General features: G+C 37.7%; 1 protein-coding gene across 1 annotated transcript in view; it reads left to right on the top strand.

Annotated features, from left to right (window-relative positions):
• LOC136039216 (NFX1-type zinc finger-containing protein 1-like) overlaps positions 1–18,143 on the top strand; it is a 134,483-nt gene that overhangs the window by 55,048 nt on the left and 61,292 nt on the right. Inside the window, exons 6-7 of the mRNA XM_065722747.1 lie at positions 1,007–1,090; positions 16,773–17,044. Of these exons, the coding sequence (XP_065578819.1) occupies positions 1,007–1,090; positions 16,773–17,044 (356 nt within the window). The remainder of the gene's footprint in view (positions 1–1,006; positions 1,091–16,772; positions 17,045–18,143) is intronic.

Below are 18,143 nucleotides of genomic sequence, written 5' to 3'. Positions count from 1 at the left end.
CCAACATACCAAATTATATTGGGCAAAATGGCTGGTATCTATGAAAGTGTTCTAAGAGAAACAAAACTGCTTAATGTCGCGCATAAGAATTTTCATCTCAGAAACCATAAATTACTTTAGAATTAGATCCTGTATAAAGGGGTTTTTCCACCGTCCAAACAAGAAACTGTTCAATCAATCAATCATTGATTGATTGATTGTTAACTAACAATTTTCCCAAACAACAGTGTTATCGCCGTCTAACTAAAAACTGTTAGCTATCGTTGTTGAAGAATATCTTTAACAAACCGAATACTTGTTGGAGAAACTTATTGGAGAATTTAAAGCAAAAAACTTTTATAGCTAATAATCCTGTTTCCACCGTCCAAACAAAAACCTGTTAGCTAACATTGTTGGGAAGCAATTGGACGGCGGAAATATCTTTTAAGTTTACAAATGGCCTAGTTTGCTAAACTGCAGTAGGGCATGAAGTAAGATGATAGAGTTCGATCATATTTTTGAAAACTCACTGTGTGCTACGGTTTTTCTTGTATGAAAAACGTGGGAGAAAAGAAGACTATGAATTTTTTAATAGTGAATTTTCTGGGGGGAATCCGCTGGCGCTCCGGCTCCATTCAAGAACGGCTAAGGGTTTTAATTTTAAACTTATTGGGTATAAAGATACAGAAGTTGGAAAATGCAAAAAATAAAAAGAATTGAGCCGTCACGATTTAAGCAGTAGTTGTAATTGTTCTTTTGTTTTATATTTTTTTTCCTTTTAGTTTGAATTTCTTTTTTTTAATTTTGATGTGTTATCACCGCGTTGGAGTTATTACCCAAACAGCCTTACAATACAAACTCTCGGTTAAGGTGTATTTTTATGATAAATAAAAAAACAGAAAAGTACGTTCTGCTTTAACTAGCTGTAGCGATCCATAATAAAAAAACATAAACAAAAAAGAAAAACGAAAGAAAATGCAATAAAACAAACACAAAATAGACTTTTTATTTCTTTGTATTTTTATAGTAATAATAGAAGAAGCGGGAGAAGTACTTGAAGCTCATACCCTCGTTTCAATGACTTCTGCATGCGAGCACCTTATTCTGATAGGTAAGTAACATTTTATAGGTAAGGTATTTTGTAGTATAATGGAACTGCAGGTATATTTATAGGTAAGGTTATTATATCTGTAGGTATTTTGATAGGTAAGTAAAAGGACAAAATGCTATATAAATCAAACAAAGAAGGTTCCTGTTTATCTTATTGAAATACACAAAAATACTGCCATCTAGTGATCCTGCATAGAAAACACGCTTGGCTTCGAAAGTACCATGCTTACTAGTCACTTATTTTAGGTCAGTAGTTATATAACGTAATTTTTTGGATTATGTAATGATTCATTAACGTTTAACTGTGTTAGATTAGTAATATACATGCAGAAATGTGGATGGTCGAAGGTATTCTCTTAACAGAAAATTACCGGAGTCTGCAATCTTGGCAGTTTGAATGTGGGTTGTGGGTTGAATATGGGTTGTCGAAGGTATTTTCTTAACAGAAAACTACCGGAGTCGGCAATCTTGGTATTTTTATGGCACTTGATATTAACCAAGTGACATATAGCAATCGCAAATTCTGTCGGTCCCGGTTTTGCTACTTTAGGCACTTACAGGTAGGCTAGGACGATGAAATTTGGCAGGCGTATCAGGGACCGGACCAGTTTAAATTAGAAATAGTCGTTTTCCCGATTTGACCTTCTGGGGGGGGGGGTGGAGTGGGGGGCCCGTTAATTCGGGAAAAATAGAAAAATTGAAGTACTTTTAACTTACGAACGGTTGATCAGATCCTAATGAAATTTGATGTCTAGAAGGATATCGTGTCTCAGAGCTGTTATCTTAAATCCCGACCTGATCTGGTGATATTGGGGGGGGAGTTGGGAGAGGAAAACCTAAAATTTAGGAAAACACTTAGAGTGGAGGGATCGGGATGAAACTTGGTGGGAAAAATAAGCATAAGTCCTAGATACATGATTGACATAATCGGAATGGATCTGCTATCTTTGGGGTAGTTGGGGGGGGGGGGGGGGGGGGGTAATTCTGAAAAATTAAAAAAATGAGGTATTTTTAACTTACGAACGGGTTATCGGATCTCAATGAAATTTGATATTTAGAAGGATATCGTGTCTCAGAACTCTTATTTTAAATCCCGACCAGATCTGGTGACATTGGGAGGGGGAATCCTAAAACTGTGAAAACACTTAGAGTGGAGGGATCGGGATGAAACTTGGTGGGAAAAATAAGCACAAGTCCTAGATACATGATTGACATAACCGGAACGGATCCGCTCTCTTTAGGGTAGTTGGAGGGGGGGGGGGTAATTCTGAAAAATTAGAAAAATGAGGTATTTTTAACTTACGAATGGTGATCGGATCTCAATGAAATTTGATATTTAGAAGGATATCGTGTCTCAGGGATCTTGCTTTAAATCCCAACCGGATCTGGTGACATTGGGGGGAGTTGGGAGGGGGAAACCTAAAACTTGGAAAACACTTAGAGTGGAGGGATAGGGATGAAACTTGTTGGGAAAAATAAGCACAAGTCCTAGATTCATGATTGACATAACTGGAATGGATCCGCTCTCTTTGGGGTAGTTGTGGGGGGGGGGGTTAATTCTGAAAAATTAGAAAAAATGAGGTATTTTTAACTTACGAACGGGTGATCGGATCTCAATGAAATTTGATAGTTAGAAGGAGATCGTGTCTCAAAGTTCTTATTTTAAGTCCCGACCAGATCTGGTGACATTGGGGGGAGTTTTGGGTGGGGGAACCTAAAATGATGGAAAACGCTTAGATTGGAGGGATCGGGATGAAACTTGTTTTGAAAAATAAGGAGAAGTCTTAGATATGTGATTTACATAATTGGAATGGATCTGCTCTATTGGGGGGGGGGGGGGTAATTCTGAAAATATAGAAAAAATGACGTATTTTTAACTTACGAAGAAGTGATCGGATCTTCATGAAACTTCATATTTAGAAGGACCTCGTAACTCAGATCTCTTATTTTAAATCTCAACCGGATACAGCGTAATTGGAGGGGGGGGGGGCAATTGGGGAAACCGGAAATCTTTGAAAATACTTAAAGCGGTGAGATCAGGATGAAACTGGATGGGAAGAAGTAAAACCTGTCTAAGATACGTACTGATATAACCGGACCGGATCTGCTCTCTTTGGGGTAGTTAGGGGGGAGGGAGGGTTAATTTTGAAAAACTAAAAAAATGAGGTATTTTTAACTTACGAACGGGTGATCGGATCTCAATGAAATTTGATATTTAGAAGGATATCGTGTCTCAAAGCTCTTATTTTAAGTCCCGACCGGATCTGGTGACATTGGGGGGAGTTGGGAGGGGGAAACCTAAAACTTGGAAAACACTTAGAGTGGAGGAATTGGGATGAAACTTGGTTGGAAAAATAAGCACAAGTCCTAGATACATGATTGACATAACCGGAACGGATTCGCTCTCTTTGGGGTAGTTTGGGGGGGGGGGGTTAATTCTTAAAAATTAGAAAAAATGAGGTATTTTTAACTTACGAACGGGTGATCAGATCTCAATGAAATTTGATATTTAGAAGGATATCGTGTCTCAAAGCTCTTATTTTAAGTCCCGGCCAGATCTGGTGACATTGGGGGGAGTTTGGGGTGGGGGAACCTAAAATGATGGAAAATGCTTAGATTGAAGGGATCGGGATGAAACTTGGTGGGAAAAATAAGGAGATGTCTTAGATACGTGATTTACATAATTGGAACGGATCCGCTCTATTGGGGGGAAGGGGTTAATTCTGAAAAATTAGAAAAAATGACGTATTTTTAACTTACGAAGGAGTAATCGGATATTCATCAAACTTCTTATTTAGAAGGACCTCGTAGCTCAGATCTCTTATTTTAAATCTCAACCGGATCCAGCGTAATTGGGGGGGGGCAATTAGGGGGAACCGGAAATCTTAGAAAATACTTAAAGCGGTGAGATCAGGAATTAACTGGATGGGAAGAAGTAAAACCTGTCTAAGATACGTGACTGACATAACCGGACCGGATCTGCTCTCTTTGGGGTAGTTAGGGGGGGGGGGTTAATTTTGAAAAGTTTTTAACTTACGAATGGGTGATCGGATCTCAATGAAATTTGATATTTAGAAGGATATCGTGTCTCAGAGCTCTTATTTTAAATCCCGACCGGATCTGGTAACGTTGGGGGGAGTTTGGGGTGGGGGAACCTAAAATGATGGTAAACGCTTAGATTGGAGGGATCGGGATGAAACTTGGTGGGAAAAATAAGCAGACCTCTCAGATATGTGATTTACGTAATTGGAATGGATCCGCTCTATTGGGGGGGGCGGATTTAATTCTGAAAATTTGAAAAAATGACGTTTTTTCAACTTACGAAGAAGTGATCGGATCTTCATGAAACTTCATATTTAGAAGGACCTCGTAACTCAGATCTCTTATTTTAAATCTCAACCGGATACAGCGTAATTGGGGGGGGGGGCAATTGGGGAAACCGGAAATCTTTGAAAATACTTAAAGCGGTGAGATCAGGATGAAACTGGATGGGAAGAAGTAAAACCTGTCTAAGATACGTACTGATATAACCGGACCGGATCTGCTCTCTTTGGGGTAGTTAGGGGGGAGGGAGGGTTAATTTTGAAAAACTAAAAAAATGAGGTATTTTTAACTTACGAACGGGTGATCGGATCTCAATGAAATTTGATATTTAGAAGGATATCGTGTCTCAAAGCTCTTATTTTAAGTCCCGACCGGATCTGGTGACATTGGGGGGAGTTGGGAGGGGGAAACCTAAAACTTGGAAAACACTTAGAGTGGAGGAATTGGGATGAAACTTGGTGGGAAAAATAAGCACAAGTCCTAGATACATGGTTGACATAACCGGAACGGATTCGCTCTCTTTGGGGTAGTTGGGGGGGGGTTAATTCTTAAAAATTAGAAAAAATGAGGTATTTTTAACTTACGAACGGGTGATCAGATCTCAATGAAATTTGATATTTAGAAGGATATCGTGTCTCAGAAGCTCTTATTTTAAGTCCCGACCAGATCTGGTGACATTGGGGAGTTTGGGGTGGGGAACCTAAAATGATGGAAAATGCTTAGATTGAAGGGATCGGGATGAAACTGGTGGGAAAAATAAGGAGAAGTCTAGATACGTGATTTACATAATTGGAACGGATCCGCTCTATTGGGGGGAAGGGGTTAATTCTGAAAAACTTAGAAAAAATGACGTATTTTTAACTTACGAAGGAGTAATCGGATATTCATCAAACTTCTTATTTAGAAGGACCTCATAGCTCAGATCTCTTATTTTAAATCTCAACCGGATCCAGCGTAATTGGGGGGGGGGCAATTAGGGGGAACCGGAAATCTTAGAAAATACTTAAAGCGGTGAGATCAGGAATTAACTGGATGGGAAGAAGTAAAACCTGTCTAAGATACGTGACTGACATAACCGGACCGGATCTGCTCTCTTTGGGGTAGTTAGGGGGGGGGTTAATTTTGAAAAGTTTTTTAACTTACGAATGGGTGATCGGATCTCAATGAAATTTGATATTTAGAAGGATATCGTGTCTCAGAGCTCTTATTTTAAGTCCCGGCCAGATCTGGTGACATTGGGGGGAGTTTGGGGTGGGGGAACCTAAAATGATGGAAAATGCTTAGATTGAAGGGATCGGGATGAAACTTGGTGGGAAAAATAAGGAGAAGTCTTAGATACGTGATTTACATAATTGGAACGGATCCGCTCTATTGGGGGGAAGGGGTTAATTCTGAAAAATTAGAAAAAATGACGTATTTTTGACTTACGAAGGAGTAATCGGATATTCATCAAACTTCTTATTTAGAAGGACCTCGTAGCTCAGATCTCTTATTTTAAATCTCAACCGGATCCAGCGTAATTGGGGGGGGGGGCAATTAGGGGGAACCGGAAATCTTAGAAAATACTTAAAGCGGTGAGATCAGGAATTAACTGGATGGGAAGAAGTAAAACCTGTCTAAGATACGTGACTGACATAACCGGACCGGATCTGCTCTCTTTGGGGTAGTTAGGGGGGGGGTTAATTTTGAAAAGTTTTTAACTTACGACTGGGTGATCGGATCTCAATGAAATTTGATATTTAGAAGGATATCGTGTCTCAGAGCTCTTATTTTAAATCCCGACCGGATCTGGTGACATTGGGGGGAGTTGGGAAGGGGAAACCTAAAACTTGGAAAGCACTTAGAGTGGAGGGATCGGGATGAAACTTGGTTGGAAAAGTAAGCACAAGTCCTAGATACATGATTGACATAACTGGAACGGATCCGCTGTCTTTGGGGTAGTTTGGGGGGGGGGGGGGTAATTCTGAAAAATTAGAAAAAATGAGGTGTTTTTAACTTACGAACGGGTGATCAGATCTCAATGAAATTTGATATTTAGAAGGATATCGTGTCTCAAAGCTCTTATTTTAAGTCGCGACCGGATCTGGTAACGTTGGGGGGAGTTTGGGGTGGGGGAACCTAAAATGATGGTAAACGCTTAGATTGGAGGGATCGGGATGAAACTTGGTGGGAAAAATAAGCAGACCTCTCAGATATGTGATTTACGTAATTGGAACGGATCCGCTCTATTGGGGGGGGGGGGATTTAATTCTGAAAATTTGAAAAAATTACGTTTTTTCAACTTACGAAGAAGTGATCGGATCTTCATGAAACTTCATATTTAGAAGGACCTCGTAACTCAGGTCTCTTATTTTAAATCTCAACCGGATACAGCGTAATTGGGGGGGGGGGCAATTGGGGAAACCGGAAATCTTTGAAAATACTTAAAGCGGTGAGATCAGGATGAAACTGGATGGGAAGAAGTAAAACCTGTCTAAGATACGTACTGATATAACCGGACCGGATCTGCTCTCTTTGGGGTAGTTAGGGGGGAGGGAGGGTTAATTTTGAAAAACTAAAAAAATGAGGTATTTTTAACTTACGAACGGGTGATCGGATCTCAATGAAATTTGATATTTAGAAGGATATCGTGTCTCAAAGCTCTTATTTTAAGTCCCGACCGGATCTGGTGACATTGGGGGGAGTTGGGAGGGGGAAACCTAAAACTTGGAAAACACTTAGAGTGGAGGGATCTGGATGAAACTTGGTGGGAAAAATAAGCACAAGTCCTAGATACATGATTGACATAATCGTAACGGATCCGCTCTCTTTGGGGTAGTTGGGGGGGGGGGGTTAATTCTTAAAAATTAGAAAAAATGAGGTATTTTTAACTTACGAACGGGTGATCAGATCTCAATGAAATTTGATATTTAGAAGGATATCGTGTCTCAAAGCTCTTATTTTAAGTCCCGACCAGATCTGGTGACATTGGGGTTAGTTTGGGGTGGGAGAACCTAAAATGATGGAAAATGCTTAGATTGAAGGGATCGGGATGAAACATGGTGGGAAAAATAAGGAGAAGTCTTAGATACGTGATTTACATAATTGGAACGGATCCGCTCTATTGGGGGGAAGGGGTTAATTCTGAAAAATTAGAAAAAATGACGTATTTTTAACTTACCAAGGAGTAATCGGATATTCATCAAACTTCTTATTTAGAAGGACCTCATAGCTCAGATCTCTTATTTTAAATCTCAACCGGATCCAGCGTAATTGGGGGGGGGCAATTAGGGGGAACCGGAAATCTTAGAAAATACTTAAAGCGGTGAGATCAGGAATTAACTGGATGGGAAGAAGTAAAACCTGTCTAAGATACGTGACTGACATAACCGGACCGGATCTGCTCTCTTTGGGGTAGTTAGGGGGGGGGGGTTAATTTTGAAAAGTTTTTAACTTACGAATGGGTGATCGGATCTCAATGAAATTTGATATTTAGAAGGATATCGTGTCTCAGAGCTCTTATTTTAAATCCCGACCGGATCTGGTGACATTGGGGGGAGTTGGGAAGTGGAAACCTAAAACTTGGAAAGCACTTAGAGTGGAGGGATCGGGATGAAACTTGGTTGGAAAAGTAAGCACAAGTCCTAGATACATGATTGACATAACTGGAACGGATCCGCTGTCTTTGGGGTAGTTTGGGGGGGGGGGTAATTCTTAAAAATCAGAAAAAATGAGGTGTTTTTAACTTACGAACGGGTGATCAGATCTCAATGAAATTTGATATTTAGAAGGATATCGTGTCTCAAAGCTCTTATTTTAAGTCCCGACCGGATCTGGTAACGTTGGGGGGAGTTTGGGGTGGGGGAACCTAAAATGATGGTAAACGCTTAGATTGGAGGGATCGGGATGAAACTTGGTGGGAAAAATAAGCAGACCTCTTAGATATGTGATTTACGTAATTGGAACGGATCCGCTCTATTGGGGGGGGGTTTAATTCTGAAAATTTGAAAAAATGACGTTTTTTCAACTTACGAAGGAGTGATCGGATTTTCATGAAATTTCATATTTAGAAGGACCTCGTAACTCAGATCTCTCATTTTAAATCTAAACCGGATCTAGCGTAATTGGGGGGGGGGCAGTTGGGGGGTAGGCTACCGGAAATCTTTGAAAATACTTAAAGCGGTGAGACCAGGATGAAACTAGATGGGAAGAATAAAAACCTGTCTAAGATACGTTACTGACATAACCGGACCGGATCTGCTCTCTTTGGAGTTGGGGGGGGGGGGGGGTAATTTTGAAAATTGAGGTATTTGTAACTTACTAAAGGGTGACCAGATCTTAATGAAATTTGATATTTAGAAGGATCTTGTGCTTTAAAGCTCTAATTCTAAATTCCGACCAGATCTTGTGACATTGGGGGCATTGGAGGGGGAAACCGGAATTCTTGGAAAACGTGATAATTGGGGTATTTTTATCTAACGAATAGGTGATCGGATCTTAATGAAATTTGATATTTAGAAGGAATTCATGTCTCAGAGCTCTTATTTCAAATCCCGACCAGATCTTTTGACATTGGGGGGAGTTGGAGGGGGAAATCTTGGAAAACACTTTGAGTGGAGGAGTCGGGATGAATCTTGGTGGATAGAATATGAAAATGTCCTTGATACGTGATTGACGGAACCGTACTGGATTCGCTCTCTTTGGGGGAGTTGGGGGGAGGGGTTCAGTGATTTGGCGATTTTGGTGCTTCTGGACGTGCTAGGACGATGAAAATTGGTAGGCGTGTCAGGGAGCTGCACAAATTGACTTGATAAAGTCGTTTTCCCAGATTCGATCATCTGGGGGGCTAAAGGGAGAGGAAAAACTTAAAAAAAATAGGTATTTATAATATACGAGTGGGTGATCGGATCTTAATGAATTTTGATATTTAGAAGGACATCGTGACTCAGAGCTCTTATTTTAAATTCTGACCTGCATTAAGCCTCTTATTTTCCTTTTAAATCAATCTATCGATTCGCAGAATTTTGTTAGAGCTCATACCATATGATCTCTTGGCTCTTAGCTCTTCATGCCTCGTCACAAGTGCCATATGAGCTCTTAGCTCTTGTTAATGTTGGTTGTGGGTTGAATGTGGGTTGTCGTGTTTTACTCCAGGTTTTTTAGCGTTTAGTTACAGAAAATGTTCAAATTAGCTCTAACTCATACAAATTATTTTGCTAATCTGACACTTGAATATTGAGGAAAAAAAATGTTCCCTAATATTTATCTAGGAGATTTTACCCTTCATTTACATACTAAGTTATCAATTTATAGTTATTTATTGTGTTATGGAGCAACGCTTGGTTTTGTACTTACGTAAATTTTGTACATAAGTATAAATTTACCCGAGTACATAAGTACAAAGTGTACATAAGCACTTGGTTTTGTACATTTGTTTCTTATGTTATCAATTCCAGTTTATTGCGAGAAAAGGGCTAGGGCCTAAAACCCGTGGTTTCTATGGAAAATATGGGATACTGGCCAGTTTGATGGATAGGATGTTTTGGGACGCTACGTATAATGCTTGCCTGGGGTCAAAGAGTGATGTTTTTTTCTTTTCCTTGAGACAGAAATTACTGCATGAGCTGAAATGACGTTCTAAAGTCTTAATCGGAGCGGACTACCACAAGTTGTTTCCACTAAGCTTTTTTTTTTTCACCAGCCCGAGTTTTGCAGGAAAACTCTCCTCGGGTAAACAGGTAGTAGCTTCAAATTACATCCAGGCTAAAATTAGAAAGGCTAAAGGTTCCAGATCCTATTGCCAGCATATATTAGTATTATAAATGGAAAAACTTAGATATAAAAAAAGAGCACTTTCCCTCGGAGTGGAAAGTGGTTGGAATCTACTTTTACCCGTTTCTGCTAGTGACCTGCCATTGTGTTTCTTTCATTGATCTATCATAGTAAGGCCTGTCATTGCGATTCGTTTACTCTTTGTGTTTCTATAATTTTTTTTTAACATGTCAGGGACAGAGACAGAGGAATGGTATCGATTTTGCCTCCTAAACTAAAAGTCATGTATACTATCGGTAAAGAAATTGTAGCTTACCTTCTTAGTGAAGATATTAAAAAGTTAACCCACTGCAAGAGAGAGAGAGAAGCTTCATTAATTTCACAACAACAAAATCAATTAACAAAGATAGCCACTACTAGAAGGTTAAATATCCTGTGTGTAGTGACTCAATTAATTAATTAATTGACATTATTAGTACAAAAATGAAATAAACAAAAAATGAAGATAATAATAAAAAGAAGAAAAAGAGAGAAGAAAACCAACTAAGCCCTCACAAGAGAACCGCTGTCACCCTGCATCTCGGCCAAGTAGTAACTTTTGGACTTGTGATATAAATGAAGAAACTGATTCAGGGCCCCTAATCCTGTCCGGGAGGCAATTCCTTAGGCTAACACTCACAGGGCGAAACACATGAGCTGATCTGACTGTATTTCTTATCTCAGGTACTAGCTTATCCACATTTCTAGTATGATAAGAAGCATAATCAGAATTAGCAGAAAAAATATCCACAAAACAAGCTGGCGAAATACCATTTAAACATTGGTATACCACCACTGTTGATAACTGGTGATTTCGTAACTGACCAAAATTCTAAATTTTAAAATGGGAACAAGAAGTGTGTGTATCACTAAAATTAGAAAATTTCCCCAAGAGACTAACTGCTTTATTCTGAATTTTCTGGATTCTTCTATAATTAGCATAAAAATTGTCTGCCCAAAGGGCACACCCATATGCAATATAAGGTTGAATAATCGCGCCACAAATAATCTTTAAAACAGAAACTGGGAAAAAATTACGAAAACGACGAAGTAAACCTAGGGCCCTAGCTGCCTTGGACGACGAAATTTCACTGTGTTTTTTCCAATTCAAATTACAGTCAACAAAAAATCCAAAATACTTTATTTCAAAAACTTGATTAATGATTACAAGAAAACCAAATACTAAATTAAAAGAGATATCATTTATTGTAATGTTGGCAATGACTCTCGAATTGCAGATTAATGTATATTATATCATTGTAAATAAGTTTCTAGGGGTTGGCAACTTATTTTCTTTGGCGTATATTAGGGGAAAAAGATAATGACTGCGAAAAACGAACTGTTCGGCATAAAGATTTGCTGGAGGCACAAAGAGGGTCAATATCACCGTGGGTTTCCCCTCCCAAATAACTGTTTGCCGAAAGGTGGTCGTGTTGCACCTTCTTAGAAGGAGAATTGTGCACAAAATTTGTATCTTTATCATAAGAGGTACAAATTGGGCCTATGCCCCTTCAATACCCTCTTTTTCGCTCCTCCCAGTGCAAATGTTTCGCAGGAAAGGTATGGACGTTTCCCCTTGTTTGATGGGAATTGTGCAATAATTTTCAATCCGCATGATTGCAGAACCCAACTGGCTCTTTTTTTTCTGATGCCAATCTGTGCGTTCCCTCCCACTGCCAATTTTTTATAAGAAGGGTAAACATGTGGTTCCTTGTTTGAGGTAGCATCACACAAACATTTTGATATGCGTTTTGGAGGCAAAATCTGGGCCTACGGCTTCCCTATCTCGCTCCAACCTCTGCTAACTCTTTTGAAAAAAGGTAGGGAATTTGGACCTTGTTTTAACCAAAACCACTTTGGAATAATTTTTTTGCGTTGTTTGGGCCCGAGTGATGGGAGTATTATCATTCTCTGTGATGAAAGGACAAAATTGGGCATTTGGGTTCTCTAGCTTTCCCTCCCTTAATACCCACCTTTCTCTTTTTAGTAAAGTGGTAGGCACATGGCACTTCGTTTGAACAAAAGCCAAATTAGGATTTTCAATTTCTACCAGTAGAGGTACAGAGTATAAGCTTTGCAACCCCCTCCCTCTTTTACCTCCCTCCTTCCATCTCTCCCTCTCTCCCTCTCCCTCATCTGCCTATTTCCCCTCTCCCCGCTCTCCCCCCTTCGCTCTTTTTCCCCCCTCTCTCTCACCCATGCTGCACCTTACTGACGTGAACGGTAGTCCTCCAAAGGCTTTTAATACGCATGCCTGAACGGCGGAACAGGAAATATGGCCTTTTCACCTTCACCCAAACGTCCCTTTCGATGTGTATTTCTTCTTAGAAGGCCGGCATGTTGCTCCATACTGGAAACGGAATCAATCGGGTATTCTCAGTCTATGTAATTGGAGGCATGAAGTGAGCCCATTACCCCTCCATTGTGTTATGGTTTTCCGGTAGTTAACTTCTCTGCAAAAAGGTCCGCAATCTACTTGTTGTTTGAACTGGAATTACGCAGATATTTTAAATTAGCATGAGTAGAGAACCAAAGAACCAGGAATACTATTCAGGCTGCAATCAGAACATGTAGGAACAAATTCATACTTAGCCGGCTTATTTAAAGATAAAAAAAAACAAGTTTTTTTAAATGAAAGTAAGGAGCGACATTAAAACTTAAAACGAACAGAAATTACTCCGTATATGAAAGGGGCTTTTCCTCCTCGACACCCCGCTCCTTACGCTAAAGTTTTTTATTGTTTTAAAAAGTAGAGTTGCGAGAAAGAATCAAACTTTAGCGCAAGGAGCGGGGTGTTGAGGAGGAAAAGCCCCTTTCATATACGGAGTAATTTCTGTTCGTTTTAAGTTTTAATGTCGCTCCTTACTTTCATTTAAAAAAACTTGTTTTTTTTTTATTTAATTTCTGAAAGTTTTTGAATTAATGCATGTCTGATTTTGGCTCTCCGTACATAAATTACTAAAATGAAATTTGCATATTAATTCTTTTTTTGGCTAAATGGCTTTCTCTTAGTTTTGATCAGACGATTTTGAGAAATAAGGGGTGGGGAAGGAGGTCTAGTTGCCCTCCAATTTTTCGGTTACTCAAAAATGCAACTAGATTTTTGCCTTTAAAAAGGCAAATAGAATTTTAATTTTTAACGAACGTTTTTATTAGTAAAAAAAAGTAACTTGAGAATTAACTTACGTAACAAACGTACATAACTTACGTAACTTACGTTACGTTTTATCCCAATTCTTTAAGAATGACCCCTGAATCAGAAAGGCCGTAGAATAAATAGTTGAAATTATTTAAAAAATTTTAAGCATAAAGAGCGAAGTATTTATCTCCTCCTAAATACCTCGCTCTTTATACTAAAGTATTTTTAAAACCCTTCATATGCGTAATAATCTCTGTTCGTTTTAAGTTTTAATGCTTCTCCTTACTTTCAATTGAAAAAACTTTTTCACGTTTATATTTTCATTGTTTTTTTTTATAGTAATGCTAGAAAGTCCTGCGCCCTTTTCATTGAATTTCTCTTCCCCCGTGAAATACTCCTCCAAGGAAAGATCCTCCCATATAGCCCCCTTCCCTGAACCCCACACCCAAACCAAAAAAATCCCCCTGATAACGTCGGTACACTTCCCAGTAACCATTACTGTATGTAAACATTGGTCAAAGTTTGTAACTTGCAGCCCCTCCCCCAGGGACTGTGGGGGGTAAATCATCCCCAAAGACATAGTTATTATGGTTTTCGACTATGCGGAACAAAATGGCTATCTCAAAATTTTGATTCGTTGACTTTGGGAAAAAAATGAGCGTGGGAGGGGGCCTAGGTGCCCTCCAATTTTTTTGGTCACTTAAAAAGGGCACTAGAACTTTTCATTTCCGTTAGAATGAGCCCTCTTGTAATACTCTAGGACCACTTGGTCGATACGATGACCCCTGGGGGAAAAAAAAAACAAAAAACAAATAAACACGCACCCGTGATTTGTCTTCTGGCAAAAAATATGAAATTCCACATTTTTGTAGATTGGACCTTGGAATTTTTTCTATAGAGTTCTCTGATACGCTGAATGCGATGGTGTAATTTTCGTTAAGATTCTATGACTTTTAGGCGGTGTTACCCCCTATTTTCCAAAATAAGGCAAATTTTCTCAGGCTCGTAACTTTTGATGACAAAGACTAAATTTGATAAAAATTTATATATTTAAAATCAGCATAAAAGTCCGATTCTTTTGATATATCTTTTAGTATCGAAATTCCGTTTTTTAGAGTTTCGTTTACTATTGAGCCGGGTCGCTCCTTACTACAGTTCGTTACCACGAACTGTTTGAAAACCCAAAGTATAGCTACTGTGATCAGGTGGAAACAGTAAATCAACTTCTACTACAGTGCCCAGTCACTGGCTGGCACAGACAGAAACTTCGTTATCTTATGCGTGTAATCAAACTTAAAGACTACCATGATCTTCTTGGTAGCTCAGCAGCAATTGATGAGGATATAATAGTGATTTCAGCAACAATTGTAGTTTTACACAAGATCTGAATGGATAAATCCCTATGATTAATTTTTTTATTTTAGCTGTGTTCATCCAAAGTGCCTGATCCTCAAGTCAGGCCAGTGAGAAGGAGAGTTAAACTCATCATCATCATCAAAGAACCAGAGACCCTCCAATACCTTTCCACACTCCTATCATCAACTTTTTATTAAAAAGTTAGACATGTTGCACCTTGTATGAACAGGATTTTAATTATGTATTATTAGGGTCATATATAAGGGTAGTGTGATATACCTCCCTCCAACAAAAGACCCTCTCCCTGCGTATTTTTCCTAGAAATGCAGGCAAATTGAATGCTATTTGAAGTTGAATCCAGCAGTTATTCTTAATTCATACCATTTTATGTCCGGAATCCTTTAATCTTTACCTTATCAACTTAAATTAAAATTTCGTATTGTTTATTACTCGAAACGGAATAACACACGGATTTTCAACCGGCATGATTTGAGAATAAAAGTCATTCAATGATTTTTCTAAGGTCATTCTTGATGAGAACGGTCCAGAAGTCATTCAGTTACCCCTGTCAACTTTCTATCAAACTTGGTAGGCATTTTGTACTTTCCATTTTTATTTCTATGATTAGAAGACCAAACGATCATCAAATCTTTCCAAAATCTCGCCCCTCACACACCCAGCGCTTAGCAGAAGTTTAGCAATATTTTAACGTGCTTTAATAAAAGTGGTACAAATATTTTCCATCTGCAATAGGTTAGACACATTGCAAACCTTGGTTGAAGAGGTCAGTTATAAATTTGTTTTTCCAGTGAGTACTGGTCAGAGGCGCCATTTGGGGGAGGGGGGTCAGGGGTGGGCAAATACCCACCCCAGATTTTTCAGGGGGGCCCAAGCTTCCACCATCTTCCACCACAAAGGGCCCTTTGCTGGCCATAATAATCCATGATGCTCAACATAATCCATTTTGTCCAATTGATTTGAAATTACTGCACACCTATTACTTTCACCGACGTAGTGTTTACTTAAATAAGAAAGTTTCTCGCTGAGGAGGGCCAGCCTTTAGTCTGGTCAAATTTCCCACTTTCAGTTTAATCGCTTAACCTCGTTAATTATGATCTTTGATGTTATAACTAATCTTAGAGATCAGTGTGACTGAGTTCCCCATTCGGTTACAGTACATTTCCATGCAACACACGGGTGCTGAAAATGAGTTTTTACTTAGAATATTCGATCGATGTGCTGCCAAAACTCGTATTTTTTCTTACGTTAAAGTTGGGGGGGGGAATGGAGTTCATGCCCACCCCAATATTTGGCCCAAATGGTGCCTCTGGTACTGGTGCATTTAGTCACCCGTAAGAGACTTGTATCCACGAGTCACCTCATGGATTGTTTTTGTCTCTTTCTTTCCAACTCTAGTGGTCTACACCACCTAGGTGAACACCAAATATGTTTGTCACCTTGGTGCTTCAGTGGCTGTTTCAACTTTAACTATACCTGGAAATCACTATCGTTGAGAAAGGCATAACTTTTTAGCACCGGGTTCTCATTTGAGGTCAAATGAGGTTAGGTACGTTTTCTTAGAGAACAATGGTTGTAACAATTACATCACTTTAGCTGTGGCCTATATAGCTTTGTAGAGCTTTCTTGATCTTGATTAGTTGATCTTGATCATAGTCTTGTATGGGCCTAACAGGATTAAATTCTTTTTCCCCTTATGAAATTGAATTCGCTTTTTTCTCCTAATAAAATTGAAATCGTTTTTAATCTTCTAATAAAATTAAAATCTTTTTCTATCCAAATAAAATTGAATTCGATTTTTTCTCCTAATAAAATTAAATTCGCCTTTTCTCCTAATGAATTTAAATTCGCTTTTTCTCTAATAAAATTAAATTTGCTCTTTTCCCCTGGTAAGATTAAATGCACTTTTTTATCCTAATAAAATTAAATTCGATTTTTCTTCTAATAAAATTAAATTCGCTGTTTTCTCCTAAAAAAGTTAAATGTGCTCCTAATAAAATTAAAATTGCAGACGTAAAATCTGCCTTTTATATTATTCACTCTCTTCATATTTTAGGTGACCATCAGCAGTTACGACCTCCTACTGCCGTATACCACTTGGCGAAAGATTATAATTTGGATGTCTCTATGTTCGAGCGGTTGATTAGACTTGGTGTAAATAAGGCCTCTCTTTCTGTTCAACATCGTATGAGGCCAGATGTAGCTCGTTTAATTGCGCCGACTATTTACTCGAATCTGATAAATCATCCCTCTGTGCTAGACTACCCTGATATTAAAGGCATGAAGCATAATGTCTATTTTTTGAGCCATAGTATCCCCGAAAAAGAGGTAATTGGCTTACTTTGTAGGCTTTTATTTATAGTCATTTTAGTGAAAAATGGTCAAATGTCAATATGATAAATTATGTTACCTTACTTATGGTAAATATCAGTAAATTTAGTTTACTAATTTTAAAACTAAACACTTCCTGAACACTTTCGTTTGAATAGCAGACTTTTTTGTGGATGCTTTAACAGCAAATTTTTTCCTTGAGCAGGAGAGTTATGAAAACAAACTAATTTCATTTATATATATATATATATATATATATATATATATATATATATATATATATATATATATATATATATATATATATATATATATATATATTTATATATTTATATATATTTATATATATATATATTTATATATATTTATATATATATATATTTATATATATTTATATATATATAGAAATATATATATATATATATATATAAATATAAATAAATATATATATATATATATATATATATATATATATATATATATATATATATATATACATATATAAATATATATATATATATATATATATATATATATATATATATATATAAATATAAATATAAATAAATATATATATATATATATATATATATATATATATATATATATATATATATATATATATATATATACAGATGTATATATATGTAACAACACATAGCAACATAACTGCAACAATTTTTTTCTTTGCTGTTTATGCAATATATGTCTATATACTTCTGCATATAGCATCATATGTACGACTATTAATTTCATTGCTGTTTGTGCCTGTTGAAATAGACTCATCCGTGATGTTTCTCTAATTTGTCGAATTCAGAAATACCCGTGCTTTACTGAAAACACAAGACCGACGCAATAGGGAAGGATGTTTTCTTAGGAGCCGATTTCTAAAAAAATCGATGAAGCTCACTTTCCAGCAAATTACTTGTCTTTCAAAATACTACAATCGTTGGAAACTATCCGAATCAGTTTATTCAAGCTAGTTTTGTAGATACATAGTATGTAGATATATTTGTAATGTATAGTATCTAGAAAACTTGCGCAAAAAGCGCCGCTTATGTTTACTTTTGAGTTCCGAAATATTACATTAAAATCA

Source organism: Artemia franciscana, chromosome 19, assembly GCF_032884065.1.
Source record: "Artemia franciscana chromosome 19, ASM3288406v1, whole genome shotgun sequence".
In the NCBI taxonomy this organism is placed as follows: domain Eukaryota; kingdom Metazoa; phylum Arthropoda; class Branchiopoda; order Anostraca; family Artemiidae; genus Artemia; species Artemia franciscana.
This window is presented reverse-complemented; position numbering and strand designations above follow the sequence as displayed.